The 23,435-nt window shown below is 42.1% G+C and overlaps 1 protein-coding gene across 1 annotated transcript in view; it reads left to right on the plus strand.

Moving 5' to 3' along the window:
* ppp1r16b (protein phosphatase 1, regulatory subunit 16B) overlaps positions 1-23,435 on the plus strand; it is a 111,835-nt gene that overhangs the window by 61,379 nt on the left and 27,021 nt on the right. The window contains exons 4-5 of the mRNA XM_080784177.1: positions 18,801-18,946; positions 22,131-22,234. Of these exons, the coding sequence (XP_080640303.1) occupies positions 18,801-18,946; positions 22,131-22,234 (250 nt within the window). The remainder of the gene's footprint in view (positions 1-18,800; positions 18,947-22,130; positions 22,235-23,435) is intronic.

Raw genomic sequence — 23,435 nt, forward strand, 5'->3', positions numbered from 1 at the left:
TATAGATATTTCTTTAGTTTTCCTGTAACCTGTGCGAGCTCTCCCTCTGTCTCTTCATCTTCCTGTTTTCTTCTCTGTTCTTGCATTGCCGCAAGAAAATACTGTGGAGCAAGACTAAGAGCAACAAATATGCCACCATACAAGATCTGTGCACGTTTTCACATGACACGCCAACGAATAGGCCACTGCATTGGCTGCACGAAAGGGGCTTGCTTTAGTTTTAAATGATTTGCTGTCAACATTGCCAACGCACATTCCAATTAAGACCCTGCCACTCTTCTCATTCTGGTTTTACTAGAGAAGGTGATGGAAACCCCATTTACTAGCCTGGTTGACGATCGATCGGCAGGCAGGCAGACGGGCGGGCAGGCAGACAGGCAGACAGACGGGCGGGCAGGCAGACAGACCGGCGGGCAGGCAGACAGACAGGCAGGCAGGCAGGCAGGCAGACGGGCGGGCAGGCAGACAGACAGGCAGACGGGCAGGCAGACCGGCGGGCAGGCAGACAGACAGACAGACAGACAGACAGACAGACAGACAGGCAGGCAGGCAGGCGGACGGGCGGGCAGGCAGGCAGACAGGTTCAGTTGAAAGGAGAGTTCCACTTAAGGTTACAAAGTACAGCTAAAGTGTAAGAAATAGAATAAGTACTGTTGTGTACAGCAAAACAATACAATACAGAGCAACAACGATAGGTTGCTCCGACGGAGGTGAAAAACAAATAAATTGTATTTGGAAGTGGAGTAAACACATTATCGTTGCCGTCAAGTGGAAGCCTTGTGAGAACATTTCCCTTTTCAATTATCATGAAAACCTTTTAAAATAGCAAAATGTACAATTTAGGCATTTAGCAGATGCTCTTAACCAGAGTGTGAGGTCAGACTAAACAGAGTAAGCATGGACCCTGGTCAACAAACAACAGGGTAATAAATAGTCACATAAGTTGAGTACAAAGAGAACAATGTAGTGCATGCTCCAACTCCAAAGACCAGGTAAACATCAAACCTAGCAAACATAATAAATAAATACAAAATACAAAAAACACTTTTGTTGCATTCCTGAGCCAATAATCCAAATGTAGGCTTATAGGAAGTGTTAGGAGACCAAATGCAAAACTACAAGAACAATTACTTTAAACAACCAAGTTTCAAAGAAAAAGTTTCAAATATAATATTGATCTTGTTAAGATTGGCCTCCTATTAACTTCAATTAGTCAAATATTGGATTATTGACTCAGGTATGCAACAAAATGTATTCAAGGCTTCATAGGGTGAGTAATTGATAGAAAACAAGTATTTTTTGGGGTGATTTATTCCTTTTAAGGTAAGGTAAGGGATATTTTTAACAAATAAAAGTTTTTTGTTAAAATGTTAAGGCTCTATATTCTTATAGTGTAGGTTTAGTAATCAATTTGATGGTGTTCCAGTTCCAATTTTTCATTAAAGTATCCTTATTTATCCTGTATGAGTTCGCTCTCCTGATTGGATAAGAGATCCAATCAGGATAATGCATTTTCAGTTTATTACAGTTCTGGAGAGACGGGAGACCCCTTTTACTGAAAAAAACACTATAGCAATTATTACTGATCAGAATATAGGGCTGTTTAACACTTACAGTATGTTAACCAGTAAGAGACGCCCTGAGGGCGAGAAGCCAGGTCGCATTGGAGGTTTGAGGTCAGATGTAGAGTTGCTGGCCGGCTCCATATTATGATCCATGTCTTCTCCATGTATGGCTAGCCAGGGTTTGATGAGGTCAGTGTCGTGATCTTCATATATGGAGACGGCCATAATATGGTGGCGTGACGTGTCACGAAGCGTGACCATTATATGGAGGCGTGATGTCACGAGGCGTGACCATATATGGAGGTTACAATACAATTACAATAACAGTGGTTATCAAACGTTTTTTTATTTTCAAGGGTTCATTTGGTTCCATTTGTTGTACACTCTCAGAGTTACAGACTTCTAAGGGTCTATTTGGAACCCCTTTGGAATCATTTAACCCCTTTTGGGCGGGAACTCCTTTTGGTGTTGGCATTATGTTATGCTTTAGCTATTGAAAAATTGCAGATCTACAAGCTCATAGCGAGAATGGTGAAGGAATCGGACCGTTTAAAGGGAATCGCTAAGGAACAGGAATCGTTAAAATCCTAACCCCAGTCTGAAGAGGTGGGTCTTCAGACTACAGCGGTACAGTATGCCGTTCTTTTTTACCGCAAGAGGGAGTTTATTCCACAGTTCGGTAGGTCGGGACCTCCCGGTCGTGTGGAGGAAATGACAAATCATCAGAACAAATGATGTTCAATTTAAGAACTACAAGAGTCTGGTCAGTGGTGTTCACTCAGTGATAGTGAATAGTGTCGAACATTGCAGGATCTGCACAGTTCATATTGGGTACTCATACTGTTCTCTTTTAATTAAATTGTTGCTTGTTGGAGAGATTATTTTTACAGGAATAGTATTTGACACACTGCTGTGTAATGGAGCATTCAAATTGTTTCTGACGCTCCGTATTCAACAAATTAATGTATTCTGACTTCTCACAATCATATCATCGTCTTTATGCATATATTTGTTACTTTATTTTTCTAATGGAAATCAACGGGATGTCATCACAAGCTAGCCACAGGAAAGTCCAAGATCTACAACTGAGCTATTCCAATTTACAATACAATAAAGAAAGTATTTAGCAGACGCTCTTTCTCCAGAGAGACTTACAGTAAGCATAAGCAAGGTAAACACACATCAAATGCAGACCCAGTTTATTCCCTATATCTGTCGTGAATAGATTTGTCTGCGTTTGCACATTATGAGGAATCTGTATTGATGACAGTGCATTACACTGAATAACGGCAGTATTACATTTAAAACCCATTTTAACCTGAGATCAGATTCTAAAAATGTCTCCTACATCCTGACAGTTTTCTGAAAAAGCTTCTATGTCAGCCGTTCTTCGATGTTTCAAAAATAGCAGACAAGCTCGTAGTGCGCCACTCGGTGGCGCGCTATGAGCTTGTAGATCTGCTATTTTTCAATAGCTAAAGCATAACATAATGCTAACACCGAAAGGGGTTCCCGCACCAAAATGGGTTAAGAAATATGTACTCGGAATGTTCTCTGAGATAAGGATAAAGAAAAAGTTGCAAGAATCATGAAATCAAAGACAAAATACCAGCAGTGGGTTACTCTGAAATCTTAAATTAATAATATTGTTTGCTAATGAAGGTACGGTACTGATAAAGCAGAGATAGCACAAATGGGCACCGTACTACTAGTATATATACTGTATATATACTGTATAGTGTTGGTTGGGGGGTGTCTTTAACCCATTTTGGGTGGGAAGTGGGAACCCCTTTTGGTATACTGTATGTACGTATGAAGTATGTACAGTATTAAAGAAATCAAAAATGTTGATGCTGCTATTATGCTACTATAAGTCTTAGGTCCGTATTTAGAAGGCCTCAGACCAAAATGGGTTAATATACCACTGTCTTTGCTCTGACAGCACATAATAGTCTCACACATCCACAGACCATTTAAGGTACGGTAGAGGCTGGAGGAGGACAATCACACCGTAGACTCACACATCCACAGACCATTTAAGGTAGGGTACTGGAGGAAGACAATCATCAGCGATAAAAAGAATGCCCAGGCTCTGTAGAGTCCCTTAAGTGCAATTTATTGCCATCATCAGAGTGTGATGAAGAGCATGGGCCGGAGATGTCACCACTACTGTTAGATGTACCAATACATTGCACTTAAGGGAGCTTTAGTGTGCACCCCGCCGCGGACTTTCTTTAAAAAAAAAATATTTTATGACTCTTTGATCTGCCCGTGAAAATGACAGTCGCTAACCAGCCCAGCAGAACTATGATGTTGACCTAGTAGACAAACTATTTGGAGAACGCGAGCACTGCTTAAAACGGAACACTTGTATTGTCAATGTATGTATTGGCTTTAACGACTTTAAACCTGCATGACCTCCCATATTTTGGGAACGTTGTTATAGTTGGAAATCGAAGCCACCAATTTAAGATGGGGAAAATAGCTACAAGCTCACAATGCGTCACAAAACACACATACTGCTATATCTATTTTTTTTTATTGATTTGTTTGCTGCAACTTGTTCACTTGTTGCCTTAGGGATGTTGGTCTGTTGCCTCAGGCTCTGACATACTGTATTGCTTCCGTGCGTGTGGTTCTTTGGTGTCATGTGTGATCTGCAGTGGGCTGCCAATAAATTGCCCCTCTTGGGATAAAGACTATTCTGAATCTGATGAAAGGGACTAGTGAGGCGAGGACACAACACCAGGGCCGGCAAATGTGGTGTTTGTATTCTACTAGTTGATACAAAAAAATCAAAGAAAATCACGAGATGGTAAAAAGCTTATTTGTACATGTTTACAACAACTTCACATGGCATGGTGTGTGTTTGTTTGTAGGTTTTAATTAATCAAGCTTTCTCTGTGTGGGCTGTTTTCCATTATCACTGTGAGCCACAGTACTTATCTGCTATACTTATCTGCTATGTGGAAGGTTGACAGTTTGGATTAGCCTGAAGGCTTATCTATGTTTATTTTTTTAAATCAAGTACACAATTACTGACACATTATTTATTTATGTATCTCCATTTGAAATCTTTAAATTAGTTTTTCTTTTCTCTTTTGTTATGGAAGTTCGAAACTTATTCCACAGAATAATTGCCCTGTATATTACAGATTTCATTATTATTTATACTTTTTTTTACCATGGTGAAAACATTTTCCGAATGCAAGTAATTTGCAATATCATCGTTTTTATGATCTGATTCAATATAGTAAAGAGTATGTCTATTTGACCTACAGTACTCTGTATATTGTTCAGTGTTCTTCCAACATGTCTTCATGATTCTTTATTTAATTGATCCTACTTTGGTTGTTTACTTTTTTACTATTTACTTTTAATTTTCCAGTATTAATGTTCGTGAGTTGATTTCAGATTAAATAAACAGTGTTCATGCCATTCACCTTCATCACCAGTAGTAACTAAGCAGCATTGGGAACCAGCTGTTCCTGAGCCATGCATGTGGCCCATACTGTAGGTCACCGTCAGACTCACTCTCCTGTTCTTGAGCCATGCATGTGGCCCATACTGTAGGTCACCGTCAGACTCACTCTCCTGTTCTTGAGCCATGCATGTGGCCCATACTGTGGGTCACCGTCAGACTCACTCTCCTGTTCCTGAGCCATGCATGTGGCCCATACTGTGGGTCACCGTCAGACTCACTCTCCTGTTCCTGAGCCATGCATGTGGCCCATACTGTGGGTCACCGTCAGACTCACCCTCCTGTTCCTGAGCCATGCATGTGGCCCATACTGTAGGTCACCGTCAGACTCACTCTCCTGTTCCTGAGCCATGCATGTGGCCCATACTGTAGGTCACCGTCAGACTCACTCTCCTGTTCCTGAGCCATGCATGTGGCCCATACTGTAGGTCACCGTCAGACTCACTCTCCTGTTCTTGAGCCATGCATGTGGCCCATACTGTAGGTCACCGTCAGACTCACCCTCCTGTTCCTGAGCCATGCATGTGGCCCATACTGTGGGTCACAGTCAGACTCACTCTCCTGTTCCTGAGCCATGCATGTGGCCCATACTGTAGGTCACCGTCAGACTCACTCTCCTGTCCTGAGCCATGCATGTGGCCCATACTGTGGGTCACAGTCAGACTCACCCTCCTGTTCCTGAGCCATGCATGTGGCCCATACTGTGGGTCACCGTCAGACTCACTCTCCTGTTCCTGAGCCATGCATGTGGCCCATACTGTGGGTCACCGTCAGACTCACTCTCCTGTTCTTGAGCCATGCATGTGGCCCATACTGTAGGTCACCGTCAGACTCACTCTCCTGTTCCCTTGCTGAGGCAACTTGATGTACAAGACAAGTATATCTCCTGGACATGCTAGTATGTCTCAAGCAGTGGTGTAAAGTGACTACTTACATTTACTTAAGTACTCTACTTAAGTACAGTTTTGAGGTATTTCTACTTTACTTGAGTATTTCCACTACATCTCATAGGCAAATATTGTACTTTTACTCCACTACATTTATTTAAAACCTTTAGTTACTTGATTGTTATTACAAAGCCCCATATACATTTCGGCCATTTGAAAACAGACAAGATGCATTCTGAGCTCTCAGCTATTTTCAAAAGATGAAAACGTGAAATGGCATTCTACATAATGAGTACTTTAACTTTTAGTGCTTACAACACTTGATGCTGAGTGCCCAGCAAGGAGGCAATGATACTGTACCTTAAAAAAAATAAAAATAAAGTCTTGATATGACTCGCCTGGGAATTGAACCTCCCATTTGCAGGTCAAACACTCTAACCACTTATCCACTGCACTGGTCTGTCGCCATGCAGATTATGTTGCTAAATTGTTAATTTAATCTCTTCCGTTCATTAAAAACCTTGAATCATCTTTGTGCACTACAAAGCCAAAGTGCAGTAACTCTTTTTTTCTGGCCGCGAGGAGAAGTCGAGGGGTGTGATGATCCCGTAAAATTGTCGCGTGTGTGTGCTCGTTTCGTGCACACGCCCGTGACTGACCAGACCTGGATTCAGTTGAGCTTTTTTTTTTACTCTTGCGTCATCACAGCCCTCATGAGCAGAGCTGGAGCAGACCTGTCGTTGATCCAGACGACAGCGTCTGCGTTCATCGATGCCAGTCTGCCTTAACCCATTCTGACCTGAGATCAGATTCATACGAGGTTTCCACTTGACACACACTGGTCTGATTAACCCATTCTGACCTGAGATCAGATTCTAAAAATGTCAGTCGTTCAGTCGATTTTTCAAAAATAGCAGACCTACAAGCTCGTATGAGCTTGTAGATCTGCTATTTTTCAATAGCTAAAGCACGACACGATGCTAACACCAAAATGGGTTCCCGTTCAGAATGGGTTAAGGACCTTAAGTGATATTTCACAAATTGTATCTGTTCACGATATAACATTATAGTATCCGCTAATATCATGAAGGCTAGGTTAGTAGTTACTACACTTTGGCTTTGTAGGGCTGATAAAATACATTACTGACCATCTCTATATTATTTATAGTACAGATAATGTTCCAATATAACTCCTTTATGTCCTTAAAGCCTTCTCACAGAAATGTTTGAGTGACCTTGCATACATTTCTAGGTTCCAGCCTTACGTAGAACGTTTTGTATCAGTACGTTTTCACAAAACATGAAAATGAACATAGAGAATGGATAGGTGTGTGTGTGTGTGTGTGTGTGTGTGTGTGTGTGTGTGTGTGTGTGTGTGTGTGTGTGTGTGTGTGTGTGTGTGTGTGTGTGTGTGTGTGTGTGTGTGTGTGTGTGTGTGTGTGTGTGTGTGTGTGTACATTGGCAGTATTACACATTACTTTGGCAGCCTCTTTAGTGGACATGCTTTTGTGAACCAATCGATGTTGTGATGTCGCTCACCCCAAAAATTGATTCACCTCTTTGCATCAGTAACCCTGAGAAGCATAAAACGATATTGCTTTGGCTTAATCTGCCTCAGAATTAGGTTGTCAATAGTAGCATCCCGGCCAACGGTATCGTTTCTAGTTCTTGCATGGCCATATTGATTTTTGTTTTGAACGACTGCCATATTTCATACTTAATGATACTGTTGTAAGACAGTATTGCATATAAATGGAGAAAATGGCCATGTCACGTGCTTGACTTGTAGATCGGCTATTTTAGCTATTTTTGAAAGAAGATCTTGAAGAATTTTGAATATTTTCACCAATAGTGCCCAAAATAGTGGAGACGAAAGTCATTAAGTCTGTCTGTAGGTTTTTGTAAATATTTAAGTCACGGTTTTGGACCCCCAGTTCAAATAGGATCGTTTTGGGGCTCACGTCCTGAAAAGGTGCGTCTTGTTTCATTGTACCAAACGTGGGCAGTTGACTGTAACTTCCTTGAACTGTACCTAAGCGATCTGTTAGTACATTTTTAATAAATCTGTATGTATGTTTAACTTTAAATCAATTGGTATGTTTCACTTTCAATCAAACATCTGTAATGTCTACATGTATAAGTGCAGGGCTGCAGCCTGCAGACTATCAGAAAAGACTTTGGACAGATGGAAAAACATTTCTTGCAGTGACGGATTACTTTACCCTGGGTTACATCTTCTGATAGTTGTACTTGAATGCTGACATGACAACATAATCCCATCTAGTGTTTCATTAGTGCGACGGAGCATGACAAACTAGGCTACAGCTGAGCTTTGTTGTGCTGCCGACCGCTACATGAACACAGTAACACACGGCTGTGGCAAAGATACCAGGAAGGAGTGGACTGTGATGTCACTGTTATGCAACACGGAAGTAGTACAGACTTTTTTTAAAGATTTATTTTTTTGCGGCTTACGCCTTTTTATTGGTTTTTTGAAGGGACAGACAGTAGGCTGACAGGAAATGGGAGAGAGATGGGGGAAGACATGCAGTAAAGGCCGAGTCGGGCTCGGGAGTCGAACCCGCGGCACACTGCGACTGGATTACCAGTTGGGTGCCCAGACGGTTACACCACCGCCTGGGCCAGTAGTACAGACTTGAAGCTGTTTTTAAACCAGTTGGGCTGGGCCTGGGCCCCGGTGAATTTTACCGGTTGCACCGTCGATACTTTTGCCACTGTACACACCGTACAGTCACACCAAATACTGTATACTGTAGCTATTTCTATCGTGCCTGTAATACATATCATCACCTGGTATTTGCTGCTGCAGTGTCATTGATCAATGAATCTAAATGAGTCTCGGAGATGGCCAAGCCATTCAAGCTCATGCATTTTGTGTCTTACACTGTAGGTGTGCAGTCCTTGAACCTTTCCTTGGTAGCTGCAGAATCACTATGCATAATATGCTTCTGCATTACACACATCATTGTTCATTAAGGTAATCTGGATAATGTATCACTGTTTATGATAAACAAATGCACACACATGCGTGCACACATACAGTACACGTACACACACATGTTTGTATTACTGACCTTTACTTGAAGTTGTGAGGACATCAACATTTTAGGACACCATTGAAAAAGAAATAAATGTACGACAAAACATCGATTTCTCTCCCCTTGTCTTTTTTTCACATTCTACTATACTTGTGGAGATAGTAAGTCCCTCACTCACTAGTATATTAATAACACACACACACACACACACACACACACACACACACACACACACACACACACACACACTGTAGACGGCATCATCATCCTCTCGCCCTCACTTCCCACATTGCAGAGAAATCCTAATTGATGTACACAAACGTGTTTTTGAGGTTGGACCTTTCTCTGGACAACAAAGTTGTTTATGCTTTGCGTGTCGACGTGTCTTTGAGCAAGACACTCTAAATGCTCCCATGTGTGTGTCTGCTTTGCACGGTTTCCTCTTCCATCGGTGTGTGAATGGCTGAATGTGGAATATATTACAAAGCACCTTGAAGGCTCAGAAAGACTAGAAAGGTGCTACAGTATATAAATCCATTTACCATCTATATCCTTGAATTTCAATCTTGGCAGCATCGAGCTTCAATTTGGATGTAAATAATTCCTGAACCTTAAGCCCACCGGACAAAACAAACACAATTGGTCAACAACAATTTCCGTGGACGGACGGACGGACAGACAGACAGACACAGCCAGGGACACACATAGAGCTGTCTAAGACAAATAGTTTTTAGGATCAGGGATAAGGATAAGTCATGTGCCCTGGGCTGGTAGCGGGTAGAGGGAGGTCTTCCCACCAGTCAGCCGGAGGGGACAGCAGTGGAGAAGAGACGCCGGAGGCAGGCAAGAGATCAGTTTAACCTTTCAGATTTGATTGTGTCAGCTGGGCTGTGTGGGATGGACATGAAGACAGATAATCTGCTATTTAAGATATCAGCCACCATGACAGATCTGACATGACAAGTTTTTATATTTATGCTATCAGCCACCATGACAGATCTGACACGACGAAGTTTTTCATTTCGACCTGCTCAGGAAAAAAAAACCTGTGACAAGCTGTGGACACTACAGAGATGCGCACACACACACACACACACACACACACACACACACACACACACACACACACACTGGATATGCTATTACTGTATAGAGGCAGACAGAAAGAGACACTGAGAGAGATGATCAGAGAGAGATCAAGGCTAGTGGGGATAATGTTTAATGTTTTTCTAAATGAGATGTCATACCCACGTAGGGTTGGCCTCCCCTCACCGATATGGGACATTAATCAAAAGATGGCCCGCAGCACACACCCAGACATACACACCCAAATAAATAAACCCAAACACGCACGCACGCACGCTTCAATCACTATCATCTCCTCAGCCCCTTGAGGTGGATTTAATGTTTCATGGAAGCACCTTGATAGCTTTGGGTGTGACAATCAGAAAATGTGTAATTGTGTGTGTGTGTGCGCGCGCTTAAGAGAGAGAGAGACAGAGAGCACGAGTGTGTATCAAATTTACTAGCCCTCACTTCACGGGGATGCGATTTGTGTCGGGATAGATTGACTTCTCTGAGGGGGAATTGGCAGGGCATGGCATGCTTGTGCGCCTCTGTGTGCCAGAGAGAGAGAGAGAATAGTGAACTCGCCTGGGGATGGTTCTAATCACACCTGTTTTGTGTGTTGTGCCATTTTTGGGACTATAGCCTCTACTGTCCACAGCTCCACACACACTGTTGTCTGGTTGACTTTTGTCTGGTTGACTTTTGTCTGATTCATACGTATTGCCCGGCAGAAAAAGGTCTACAAGCTCACAGCGAACATGGGACCCCTGCACGAGCGCATGTTACTGTTGAGCTATAACAGAGAGCGCTTTTTGGACAGTGATTCTCGACTGTCAACTGAATGTCTTTAGCGTTCGCGGTCCACCCGTTTGACCACTTAACACGGCAGCCGTGCATTTTCCAGAGCATGTTTATTGATGTTCTAACTTCCAACTTGGATCAATGGAACTAACATTGGGTTCATTTATCCGTATCACAGTGATTTAAAAAAAAAGAAGCAATACGTTGTAAAGAAAAAACACCTTGAAATCTATATTTATTATATTATATATATATATTCATTCATGTTAAATTGTCATTACAATCTTAATGTTTTGCTAATTAGTTGGGGGGAACACTGGCAACATCCTCAACGGCCCACATAACAGGTTGAGAACCACTGGTTTAGGAAGTCGGAACTAAACCTGTACCCAAAAAGAGAGAAAGAATAATGTTTTATTCTCACCAAAATAAGTTATGGATCCCAGCTTTAACTACTTTGATTCGTCAGATGACAAATAGTGAAAATAGCCAAGCTACAAGGTCACTAAGACGTCTTGTAGGTCTGATATATTGGTTGTTTTGGGAACATTTTCAATGTTTTCGCCATATTACGACATGCCCAAAATAGGGGCACCAGTTTGATAGTGGTTAAGAGACCTTTCTAAAGACATTGGCTTCAGTGGTCCAGTCACTGTAAAAGTTTAAATATGCAGTACGGAGCTGAGAGACAAGCATGCAAGCCTCACCACAATGTGCCGTTAACTCTGCAGCTGCCCAGCTGCTGATGCATTAGCTTAGCGGACCGCTTAATTTGAATACGATTCATTTCAGATTCCATCACAAGATCTGACGTTACGAGACCTCACCGCTGCTCTGTCCACATTTCCTCAGTCAAGTATTAACTTGACTGAGGAAATGTGGAAATGAGGAAATGTGCCCTTCAGTCTTTTCAATAGATGTTCAATGCCACATCTCTCCTCTCAGCCGCCCTCCAGTTGGCAGCCCAGCTTCAACCTTCCTCTTGCCTGTTTCATTGTCAACGTCCTCATTCATTTTTAAAGATCATTTTCGTCTGTGTGATTTTCTGAGATTTCCCTATTCGGGAGTGACAGAGGAACATCAAGGTCTTGAGCCAGGGCAGGCGCTTGTCCATAAACTTCTATTTTGTTTCTAAATAGATGTAGTTTCTAAACTCACGGCAGCGGACCGTAGTTAGACCACCCACCGCAGGTGGGTCGAGCTTCTAGTACAAAATACAATACCAGTGTTACCAGTTTAGTTTCAAGGACCATCATAAGTCTGAGAGTGTGCAATTGGAACCAAATGGACCTGTAAGACAGTAAGGGTCCATGTGTACATCATTTGTACACTCTCAGAGTTACAGTCCTGTAAGGATCAAGGAGACCTCCTCAAGTAACGCAGAGGGTCCCTGGACCTCACTTTGAGAACCACTAAAATAATGTGTCCAATACTGTATGATTGAAAAATAAAAGAAGTAGAAAAAATAGGTACCGTTAAAAGGAACCTTTAAGAAAATCATTAAGGAACTGGAATCATCAAAATCCTAAAGGATCCCAACCCTAGTTATGCCAAATATATCAGGCATATATGCCTTTTATATTGCCAAATGCTAAAAAGGTTCTCTAGTCTAGACCGTTGGCTATTGGCTGAGAACTCCATATCCCATGCCATTGATGCCTTACTATCGGTGTCCACAACTGCAGTCCCACAAACCATTCAGTCCACATTTCAGTCTCTTTCCTCCAGGCCTCTGTAATCCAGGTCAGGTCTGAGCGCATGTAGTCTCCCAGCCACGTAGCTGCTCAGGCCAGAGCCACAGCAGGCCTCCCAGCCCACAGGCAGGTTCAAGTAACACTGTGTCCTCTGTTGTCGGACATAATCTGGGCCTTTGTCAGGGCGGCTCTCACATCTCTGTGTTTGAATAGTTTTCATGGAGGGTTTATGAAAGGCACATTATTACTTTACTCATGCACGTCATTGTCTCCGTTGAGGGAGGAGATATGCAAGGGATCTACAGGGGAAAGCAAGGAGATTAGCCTAGTGGCTACTTGTGGGTGCAAGTATTTTTTTTGTTGAGGAATGCTGAGAGATTAGTTTAGCAGCTAACATTATGTGGGCAGATTTTTTTTTCCTTGCAGGCCAGAGCTTGCAGATGTAGGTTAATCTAGATTTCCGGATTAGTGGCAAGTTTGTATCTCTCCATTCCACCCTGTTCATGTCGTTTATGTTCTTTATTCCCTGTGAACTAATATCCTCAGTTAGAAATATTGGTCTAGGTGAAATGGACAAAATTAAATATTGCAATATCTTTGTCTAAATACCTCAATATCCATATTGTGGTACACATTTTATTTAGTTTATCTACAAGCTCACAGCCTTTCAAGAAACTCAAACAACATCTAGACGCATATCCTGATATTGATCTAATATCGATAATATTTTGCAGTAGTTGGCCAGAACACTCTAATACAGAAATGGCATCCACAGCTGGTTTCTGATTCACAGCATGCTGAATATGGCAGACTATAGACTTGTCTCCCGGCCGTGGTTGCCGTCAGGCAGGTTCATTTCAATTATAGCGTGACATAAATAAAGTAGACCCTTCTGTGATCAATCTCTGCTGGCTTGTTAATTTTTCAGTATGTTCCTCTATTTAATGTACTTGATGCTGCTCATCAAACCCCATGGGCAGTAATGAAACAGGAACTAACAGTCCACCGAAATTAATCCAATGACCTCCACAGCAGCCGACTTCTGCTTTTGAAAGCTCCATCAGGAAGTTATTAAACATTCTCTTTCTTGGTTTCGGTCCTTTTCAACCCCTCATGCTGTCTCTCTTATCGAATTCCTTATCTGAGCGTGTGTTAAACATAGCCGTTTCCTTGCCTGAAATGTCGCCTTGGCGTCTGAGTTGTCTTGTTTACACGTCTCTGTGTGAGCGCTCCGCACGCCACTTTAAAAGCTCTTGAATCTTTCATTATGTTTTATTAATCTCCCTATATCTTTCTCTCACGTGCTTTAGCTATCTTTTTCCGTTACACATCTTCTCAGCATTTAAATCTCCCCATACCTTCGCTTCACCCTTTTATCTAAATCAGATACAGATACAAATACACAGTGTACATTTGAACCACTTCATTATGTATTCAGACAAACAAGTGCTGCAAGAGAGGCTACTGCCCAGGGAAAGACCAGCAAGGCTACACTGTTTTATTTACACCACTGGTTCTCAAACTTTATTTTATTTCACTTTGGTATGCATTAGGCCAGTAGTTCTCAATCTTTTCAGGTCGAGACCCCTCAAAATCATATTTGGAATTGTAAGAGTTTTGTTTACTCGGTTCAACACAGATGAATAATGTGAAAATTGCCGATCTACAAGTTCACAATCTTTATAGTATAGTTTGTTGTTTATTATTTAAACTACTGCATGACATGATTCACTTTGGGGTTGAAAATGGAAAGGTGCACAATCAATCTGTCAAGTATAATGGTATATGGCTGTTACATAGAATAGCAATCATGTCAGTGTTGCTAGCAGAACAGAACAGTATTGTTCCAGTTGTAACACATATCCACTTGATATACATTTCTATCTCTAATTTCTCTTTCGCTCGTTTGCTCGCTCGCACATACACACACACACACACACACACTCTCTCTCCCCTCTCTATATTTCTCCTTTGCTCTGTTGAGAATCAAGAAAGTTTTATTTGTCACTAGCGAGTGCACACACACACACACACACACACACACACACACACACACACACACACACACACACACACACACACACACACACGCACACAATCTCTCCCCTCTCTCTTTCTTTCTCCTTTGCTCTGTTGAGAATCAAGAAAGTTTTATTTGTCACTAACTTATACAAGTACAAGCAGTGGAATGTTGGGACTTGTTTTGTCTGTCTGTCTATCTGACTCTAATACACTGAAATCCGTGGTGAACTCAGTGCCTTCTCTCCTCTTGTAGTTCTATGTAAATGTAGTAGGCCTCATCTAAAAAAAGCTCATCTAAAACCTGTCACTCATCTGTCACTCTTTTCACTCTTATCCGTATCTAATTTACCATAAACTGATACTACTTCAGTATCTAAAAATGCTATTCAAGAATGAGATTCAAGGCTGGGTAAACTCTGCTCAACAACGAAAAGAGGAGTACATCAGGTTTTAGAGGGCCTGGCCCTGATTTTCTTTCTATAACATTTTCTTGTTCAATGCTGCCTCCCAATCTATCACCCTGTGTGTGTCCATCATGGAGTGTGCAGCATCATACCGTCGCTGTTGTCGAGGTTTCAACTCAAGATCACAAAACACTTTATTTTCAAGTAGCCATACGAGATCACATGCTGTGGTTTTAGGAGCAGATGGTTCTCTTCTGAACATTGGCTCTCCCTGAATGATTGTCCTGCTGTGCTATGATTTCTTCTGTGCACAACAGGTGAGCGCCACTCAAATAGGGATTAATTTATGAAAGTTTAATTTATGAAAATGAAAAAAATAAATCATAAAAAGATGAAATGTGGAGATAGAAGGTTTCTGCTCAACAGCGAGGATACTATACAGATTTTTCTACATCTCGCCTCGTGTTTTATGAGCTAATATATTCATCGCTCATTGAAACATCTGTGGAACATTATCTGGACAATAAATTGATTAAATGAATGTAGGAAGATTGGAGACTAAAATGTATTTGCAAGTAAAAGATATGAACTGAATATGAATGAAAGATTATGGCTTCAACGCCAGTAGGCATCATAGATTTGGTCTATTATGTCTCGATGAGATACTGTTCAGCTCTGCTAGAATCATGGACAGAAATGATTAACCACCGTGCCAATTTGAGCCTTTTTAAAGTCATTCTGTGCTTCATTGCGTAGCTGCTAAACACGCAGAGCATGCCATGCGACAAAGGTCATGAGCTGGCTTCTCCTTGAGTTCCCACAATATGACAAATTAGCACATGGGTTGGACCCTTAGGGCTAATTCATGCGTTCACATTGCTTGACGAAAAGAACACATTTTCAGCTCACAAAACGTGACACAGAATTAGGCATTAGATTAGATAGATGATGCTGGTATTCATGGACACCCCCGCCCGCCCCCCATGGATCACTTCCTCTGCTCATTTTCTCGTGGTTCCTTGATTTGGAGTGTTTTCTGTCTATATCTCTAACTCTGCATCTTCATCCGTTGTCTTCGTTTTCCCAGCTCATGCCAATTAGCAGCGATGGAGAAAACAAGTTTACGCTGACGGCATCCCGGTTGCTTTTCACGGGATTTTCTTTTTAATTTCCCTTCCTCCCCACCCTATAATCACACCCACTTTTAAATGGAAAATACTTTGTTTCTTTTTCTCTGTGTGTCTCTGGCTGTCAGTTTGGCTGACTCTGTGTACGCAGAGTCAGCATCGGCTCTGTGTGTGTGTGTGTGTGTGTGTGTGTGTGTGTCGGTGTGTCGGTGTGTGTGTGTGTGTCGGTGTGTGTGTGTTGGTGTCTGCTTGCGTGGGCACACACATGGTTGTGTGTGTTTCCAATAAGGCCTGACATCTGGGGTTCAACCCACACACACAATGGACTAGATGTCATCAAGACTGCCTCCAGTGCAGCTGTAATGCATTCAGAAGAATGCGCTCAGTGGAATATGCTGTTAAAACGAAGAGAAGAGTTGTGATACAATCCCACTTCATGCACGCTATTCTCCTCCTTTGATCTCTTTGGAAAAAAATAAATAATGGCTCACTCTGATCATGTATAATTGCATGTTTTGACATTATGCTTCTTCTTTGGATAGCATCACTATTCTGGGCATGTCATGATAGGCTAACGTTCGGTGAAAAGAGACGAACGCTTGCTAAAAATAGCCGATCTGCAAGCTTGCAGCGGGCCGCAGCGCGACTAATTGTGAGCTTGTAGATGTAGATTGGCTATTTTCGGCGAATATTTGATGTAGAGGGGGAAAAAGGAGCAGACACCAGCCAACTAAGGGTTTAAGTTTACTGAAAACCATTTGCCCATTCCTAAAATTCATCCTCTTCTACATTACCCGTCCTAACTATTAGGAGGAGTGGGGCAGCTATTTTTACCAGCACCCAGGGGGCAGTTAGGGGTTTACTGCCTTGCTCAGGGACACTTTGATACAGGCTGGGCAAGCCCAGGGTCAAACCGGCGACCTTCCTATTCCCAGAACGCCTATCTACCCACTCAGCTATGAGAAAGTACAGGAAGTACTTCAAAGCAATTAATGTTCCACACACAGTTCTCTGAGCCGGGGGATTTCATTGCACATTAGTGTTCGCTGGTCACTTTCTACACTTCCTGCCTGGTGATTGTTATTAGTGCGTCATTCAAAACCCCGATGGGGTTGCGTATAAAGACCCGCCCCCTGACTGTCACTGTCCAGGGCGCTGCTGCCGTGTCAAAAACTCTAAAGGTTTGGAGCACCCTGAGCTTTAGATAAAGGTTTTCTATTTCTTTGCCTCTGTAGTGATAATGTTAGTACATTGAGGCCTGCTTAAGTTGTAAAAAGAAGTGTGTTTGTATAATTTAACAGTTTGGGAGCTTGCTTTTCGTAAGCGTCTTTTGGTTAGGCACAATCATAATGTAACCATTATTTTTTCATGTTTCGTTGGCCGGACACAATCATAATGTAACCATTATTGTTATTATTATTGTTTGGTTAGTTGGTGTTTGTTAGGCCAATTTATTTAAGGTTATGTTTAGTTCGTTTTGCTTGTTTCTTTGTGTTGCCCCATATAGCCTTATTTTCTTTAATTAACCCATTTTGGGCGGGAACCTCTTTTGGTGTTTTAAGCATTATGTTATAATTTAGCTATTGAAAAATAGCAGATCTACGAGCTTGTAGGTCTGCTATTTTTTTTAAATCGTAAAAATGTGTCGCAAATCTTTGAATATATGTTCTTTCAGAGCCTACACAGAGCAATATTTCCCACCACGGACTCGTATTGACCTTGCGTCAGTGACAGTGTCACCATACTTTCCACCTCGAAGGACAGTCTGGTAACCACGGAGCAAAGGGCAGGCGGGGGCGGGTCTCTCTACGCAACCCTATGAGGATTTTGAATGGCGCATTTTTTAGTTTCTTTATTCCATTTTCTCCATATTGTGACTTTGCCAATTCCCTCTGTCTGTGTCACTTGTGTCAACCTGAGCCGTTTGCTTTGGGGAGGCTGTACACAACCACATCTCCTCTGACTCACATTGGAGTCGCCAGCCACTTCTTTTCACCTGACAGTGAGGGGTTTCACCCGGAGGGTTCACCTGACAGTGAGGGGTTTCACCAGGAGGGTTCACCTGACAGTGAGGGGTTTCACCAGGAGGGTTCACCTGACAGTGAGGGGTTTCACCAGGAGGGTTCACCTGACAGTGAGGGGTTTCACCAGGAGGGTTCGGGTTAGTGTGTGGATCACTACTAAGCCTGTCTTAAATTATTACATAATCTCAGTTTTCTTTTTGCATAATCGTCACAAATCATTTCCATGTTGAAAAAGGTTTAGATTTTCAAGCATTGTCAAAAATTGTGGAAATAGCAGATCTAGAAATAAAAAAGGGGACTTAGGGCCGATTCATACTCCTATTTTACCGCTGTTTCGGAGCTGTAGTGCCGAAATGATTTCGGCTCGTCAGATATTTTCAGTAGCACCGAAGAGGACTGGAACAGAAATGCTTCACTGGCTATACCGTGCTGTATAGTTTCTTGCTTATTTTTCTACTCCGTTTTTCTTTGTTGCCTCTCCTCTTCTCCCTCTGCACCCCGCTGTTCTCGTATATCTTCTGGTGAGCTCCGTGTCTTGTGTTCCTTATACTTTATTATGCCACTCCTGCTCTCCATCTGCCCGCACACGCCCACAAGATGGACAATGGACATGTTTTATTGAAAACTCTAAAAACTGAATCAATCTCCTGTTCTCTCCCTCCCTCCAGTGCTGTATAGATAACTACGAGGAGATGGTGAAGATCCTGCTTGCTAGAGGGGCCAGTGTCAACTCCCAGGACAACGAGCTGTGGACCCCGCTGCACGCTGCTGCCACCTGTGGCCACGCAGGCCTGGTGAAGATACTGATCGCACAGTAAGACTTTATCCAATATCATTTCATTTCAAGGAAACCCCGCAGTTAGATTTTTTTCTCTCCATTTCTCTGGGACCCTGTAAAACCCATTTAAAGGCATAGTATGGATCTTTGCCCTGTATTTGTTTTTTTTAAACCAACCATTTCCCTGCAGAAACACACTGCCCTGTCGCAATGTGTTGGTGTTTGTGGGCTATAATGTCTTATTCTGGGCATGTCATGATAGGCTAACGTTCTGTGAAAATAGACGAGCAAAAGATTGCCGATCTGCAAGTTTTCAGCCGTCCGCAGCGCGACTAATTGTGAGCTTGTAGATGTAGATTGGCTATTTTCGGCGAATATTTGATGTAGAGGGGAAAAAATGAGCAGACCGAACATAGACCTCTGGGGGGACACCAGCCAACTAAAGGCTCATACATAGTCTGGATTTTCTGGTGACCACCGAACTACAACATGACGTCACGAGCTGCGGTGAAGAGCAAACCACCGCAACCGCTCCAGCCCTTCTCTCTGTTTTTACTCACCACCGCTCAACGTTATTTCAGCTCTGGTGGTCAGCTCACCACCGGAGTGGTGGTCACCTCATCACCGAAAATCCAGACTATGAATAGGCCTTAAGGGTTTAAGTTGACCCAAAACCATTTGCCCATTCCTAAAATTCATCCTCTACATTACCCGTCCTAACTATTAGGAGGAGTGGGGCAGCTATTTTTACCAGCACCCAGGGGGCAGTTAGGGGTTTACTGCCTTGCTCAGGGACACTTTGATACAGGCTGGGCAAGCCCAGGGTCAAACCGGCGACCTTCCTATTCCCAGACCGCCTATCTACCCACTCAGTGGAGAGTGAACTGATCAGAACACAGGTGTCCTCACTTGTGTCATAGACTTGTGTCTTGGTGTCATAATTTCAGACTTATTGAGTAAGTGCCAGTGAATGTACCACCCCTCAATCATGGATTGCCTGATCCACATATACAAGATAATTAAAAAAAAGGCGGTCCAAGTACAGAGTCAAATGAGGCCCAGTTTTCTAAATGTTTATTTATTTTATTTATTTATTTGACAGGGACAATGCTCATTAATCAACATTTCAGTTTTCACTTCCATGTAAATGTGCCAGAGTTAGCCATAAGCTAATTTACATCTGTAGTCCCTGAGCAGACTCTTAAAATGGTAGTAAAACTAAACATACAATGACACATACAGTACAATACAATGCGATACAATACAGTAGAGCGTTTAAGACAAGTGGTGAGAGGCCCATACTGTATATACTCATACACACTGTTGCTACCTGTGGAATTACGGGCTATATGAAAATCCATACACTGTGCTGCGTACACGGATACGCACACACGCATCCTCTGGGCCGCTTCAGAGCTAATCCCGTGGGCTGTTTCCCGAAAAGACTAAATTGTAAATATTGTAAAAACAAACACTCATTGCTGCCATCTGTTGACACGTGGGACCTGTTAAGCTACTCACCCAGCAGAACAGAGAACAGTTCAAAATGAAAGATAAAAGCCCATGGTATTATGTATGTTTGGCTCCCAATTCTAAGACCAAAGTGTTTATCTACTGTAAATGGATAGGAATGAAAACATCAAATGGCACGTCATGTGTAAATCAGACACGCCGTCGTTCTGACTTTATCAGGCTTATTTGCCTTGTGCTGGCGGTAAAGTTTCACCATGTTAATATCCTCATTTTCTTTTCCTTTGTACTTTTTTTTTTCCTGTTGAAGTTGGCTAACGTTCAACTAACACAATAATACTCGACAAAACATGCATACATTATCTAAGGATTAGAGCAAGATAAAGTGAAAGTAGCTAAACGAAGCCCACAAGGGTGGGGGAAGCATTTTGTACTGTAGCTTAGTGGGGGGAATGAAATAAGGCAGGGAATATCGTACTGTACATGTACTGAGTGGTGCATATCTCATTTTTCATCTAGTATTATAACCCATTTAGGCCTGACGTTGAAATAACAAAAAAGGTTTGCTCTGAAAGAATATATATCCAAAGATTTGTGCCGCATTCTTACGATTTTTCCGAAAATAGCAGACCTACAAGCTCGTAGCGCGCCACTCAGTGGCGCGCTATGAGCTTGTAGATCTGATATTTTTCAGTAGCTAAAGTATTTAAAACAAAAAAAGGGGTTCCCGCCCTACAGGATAGCTCACACGGCATATTTAGTAGCATATACACACTCGGTTCAACAATGTCTGACCACAAACTCTCTTATTGTGTACGTATTTGTTAAATGAATGTCACTCTTTATAAGATTTCAAGGTTGGTATTTTCTGCAAAAGATTAAAACAAAGTGATTGTATGAAGCTAAGGATGTGGAACACTAGCTCACTGGATCTCAACGTGGGGTCTGTTCTAGGGGGGGTCTCCAGCTAAATGATTGATATTTGGGAACCAAATAGACCGTTACGGGATGTAACTTAACACTGAGGATTTTACATTTCCCTAAGATTTCTGTTTTCCCCGAAGGGTTTTTGTATAAATCTCTCTGCTCTTAAATGGTTGTCTTCTAAATGTGCTGAGCAGGAAGTAGTACTGTATATACTATATAGCATAGCCTCAGCCTGAACGCCAAAATCTATTTCATAAATAAAATGGTTTACAATCTATTCGTGAGATTTCTGACTGAACTGGGATTTCTGATTGAACTGGGGGCCCGTGAAATTAAAGATGTTGAGATTCCCAACTTGAGAAACACTTCACTAGCTAACCAGCTAGAGCATCGAACCCTTTGTCCACTTCTTGAGATCTCTGGTCTGTCACAATCAAAACGGCAGCCTCACTCCCAATCTTCCGCCGTAGTCTGAGTGAAAACCCACCTCTTCCACCATGGCCCGTAGCACTTGCCCTAGCCTAGCCCCTTAGATAGCACTTTATGTAGACTTCGATAGTATTTTAAACAGACTTATAGCTTGTTACGTAGACAGCACTAGAATTGCATTTTATGTAATTATAGCACTTTATAGTACACATGTATAATATAGTATAGTATTTATAGTTTACATAGATAGTCCACTGTTACGTTCTTAGCTTACGCATGTTTCATGATAACTACTTTTTATATGTATGCCATGCTTTTTGTTATTGCTTAATTAATGTAAGTCTCTCTGGATTAAGAGCGTCTGATAAATGCCTAAATTGTTACTGTTCCGCAGCGGCGCAGATCTGCTGGGGGTCAACTCTGACGGGAACATGCCCTATGACCTCTGTGAAGATGACCCCACACTGGACATCATCGAGACGGCCATGGCTAACAGAGGTACGGTGCTAAGCTAACCTATGGAAACCTTTCACGCACAATACAGCAGCTTCTGCCTTCAACACAGAAGACGGGCATGATGCAAACACTGTTTTAAATTAAAGTGAAATGCATAAGTCCAGTCCTAAAAAGGCCTCAAACTGAACAGTTTTGTTTAGAAACATAGTAATCAAGGAATGGTGGCTTTTCTTTTTTTCCCAACCTTGGGAAATGTTTGAAATAGCAGGGCAAAGGGAATGTAAACATCGAGCCACAGTACATGCGTGCATTCTGGGAACATTCTCTGCAGTCCTCCTTTGAGATGTCTGTGCATTAACAAGGATTGATTGCACAATGCACACACACAACAAGATGTAGATGAAGTAGGAATGCTACAGTACCGAAACACCAAAGCACCGAAACAATGTAATTCATTAGTAAACAATATCCTGAATTGGTAGGCCTACTATCATTGGTATTCACATACTCAACTTGTTATCATTGAATAGCTGACCATTTAATTGCACAAAACAATTTGATCACTTTGGAAATGAACTGTATAACATCTGTGGGTTTGACCTACTACACTGATGAAGACAGCATGCATGATGAAGATATTGATGAAGAAGTTTCCCTGCAGCCAGTTGGTAAACTGGCGAGTTCTCCGGATACCCCAAAGGGATATCCCTTTCTTCTAGTGGTTAAGATATTGGACTTTCACGCGGGAGACCTGAGTTCGAATCCCGGGCCTTACACTACATATAAACAATTTAAGGCATATTCAGATTATTCACACTGCGGTCCCGGTGCGCACTCAGGACCACTTGGCAGATACTGTGGTAATGTGAATGCTGCGTACCGTTCCCCGGAGCAGATCACTCAACGGGACTGCATGGAGGTAGTCTCGGGACCGATTGAGGTGTACTCGGATACGAATCGCTGCAATTGAATACAGTTGAATGAAGTGTACTCGGGTGCGGAAGAATCAAAGGTTTGATTGATTGATTGATTGATTGATTTATTAACAGTTTGCAGAATTACAGTACATTTCAAGTACACCTCAATACAACAACTGTTAACTGTGAGTGGACGACACCATAAAGCATTACACTTGTTTACAACAGGGCCCACCATTTTCAATTCATCAAAACTATTAGAGACGTGCGAATATACACAACTATATAGTCAAATATGGTCAATATCAGAGACTAAATGTTTTTAT

Source organism: Protomyctophum bolini (assembly GCF_963924005.1).
Source record: "Protomyctophum bolini genome assembly, chromosome: 2".
Lineage (NCBI taxonomy): Eukaryota > Metazoa > Chordata > Actinopteri > Myctophiformes > Myctophidae > Protomyctophum > Protomyctophum bolini.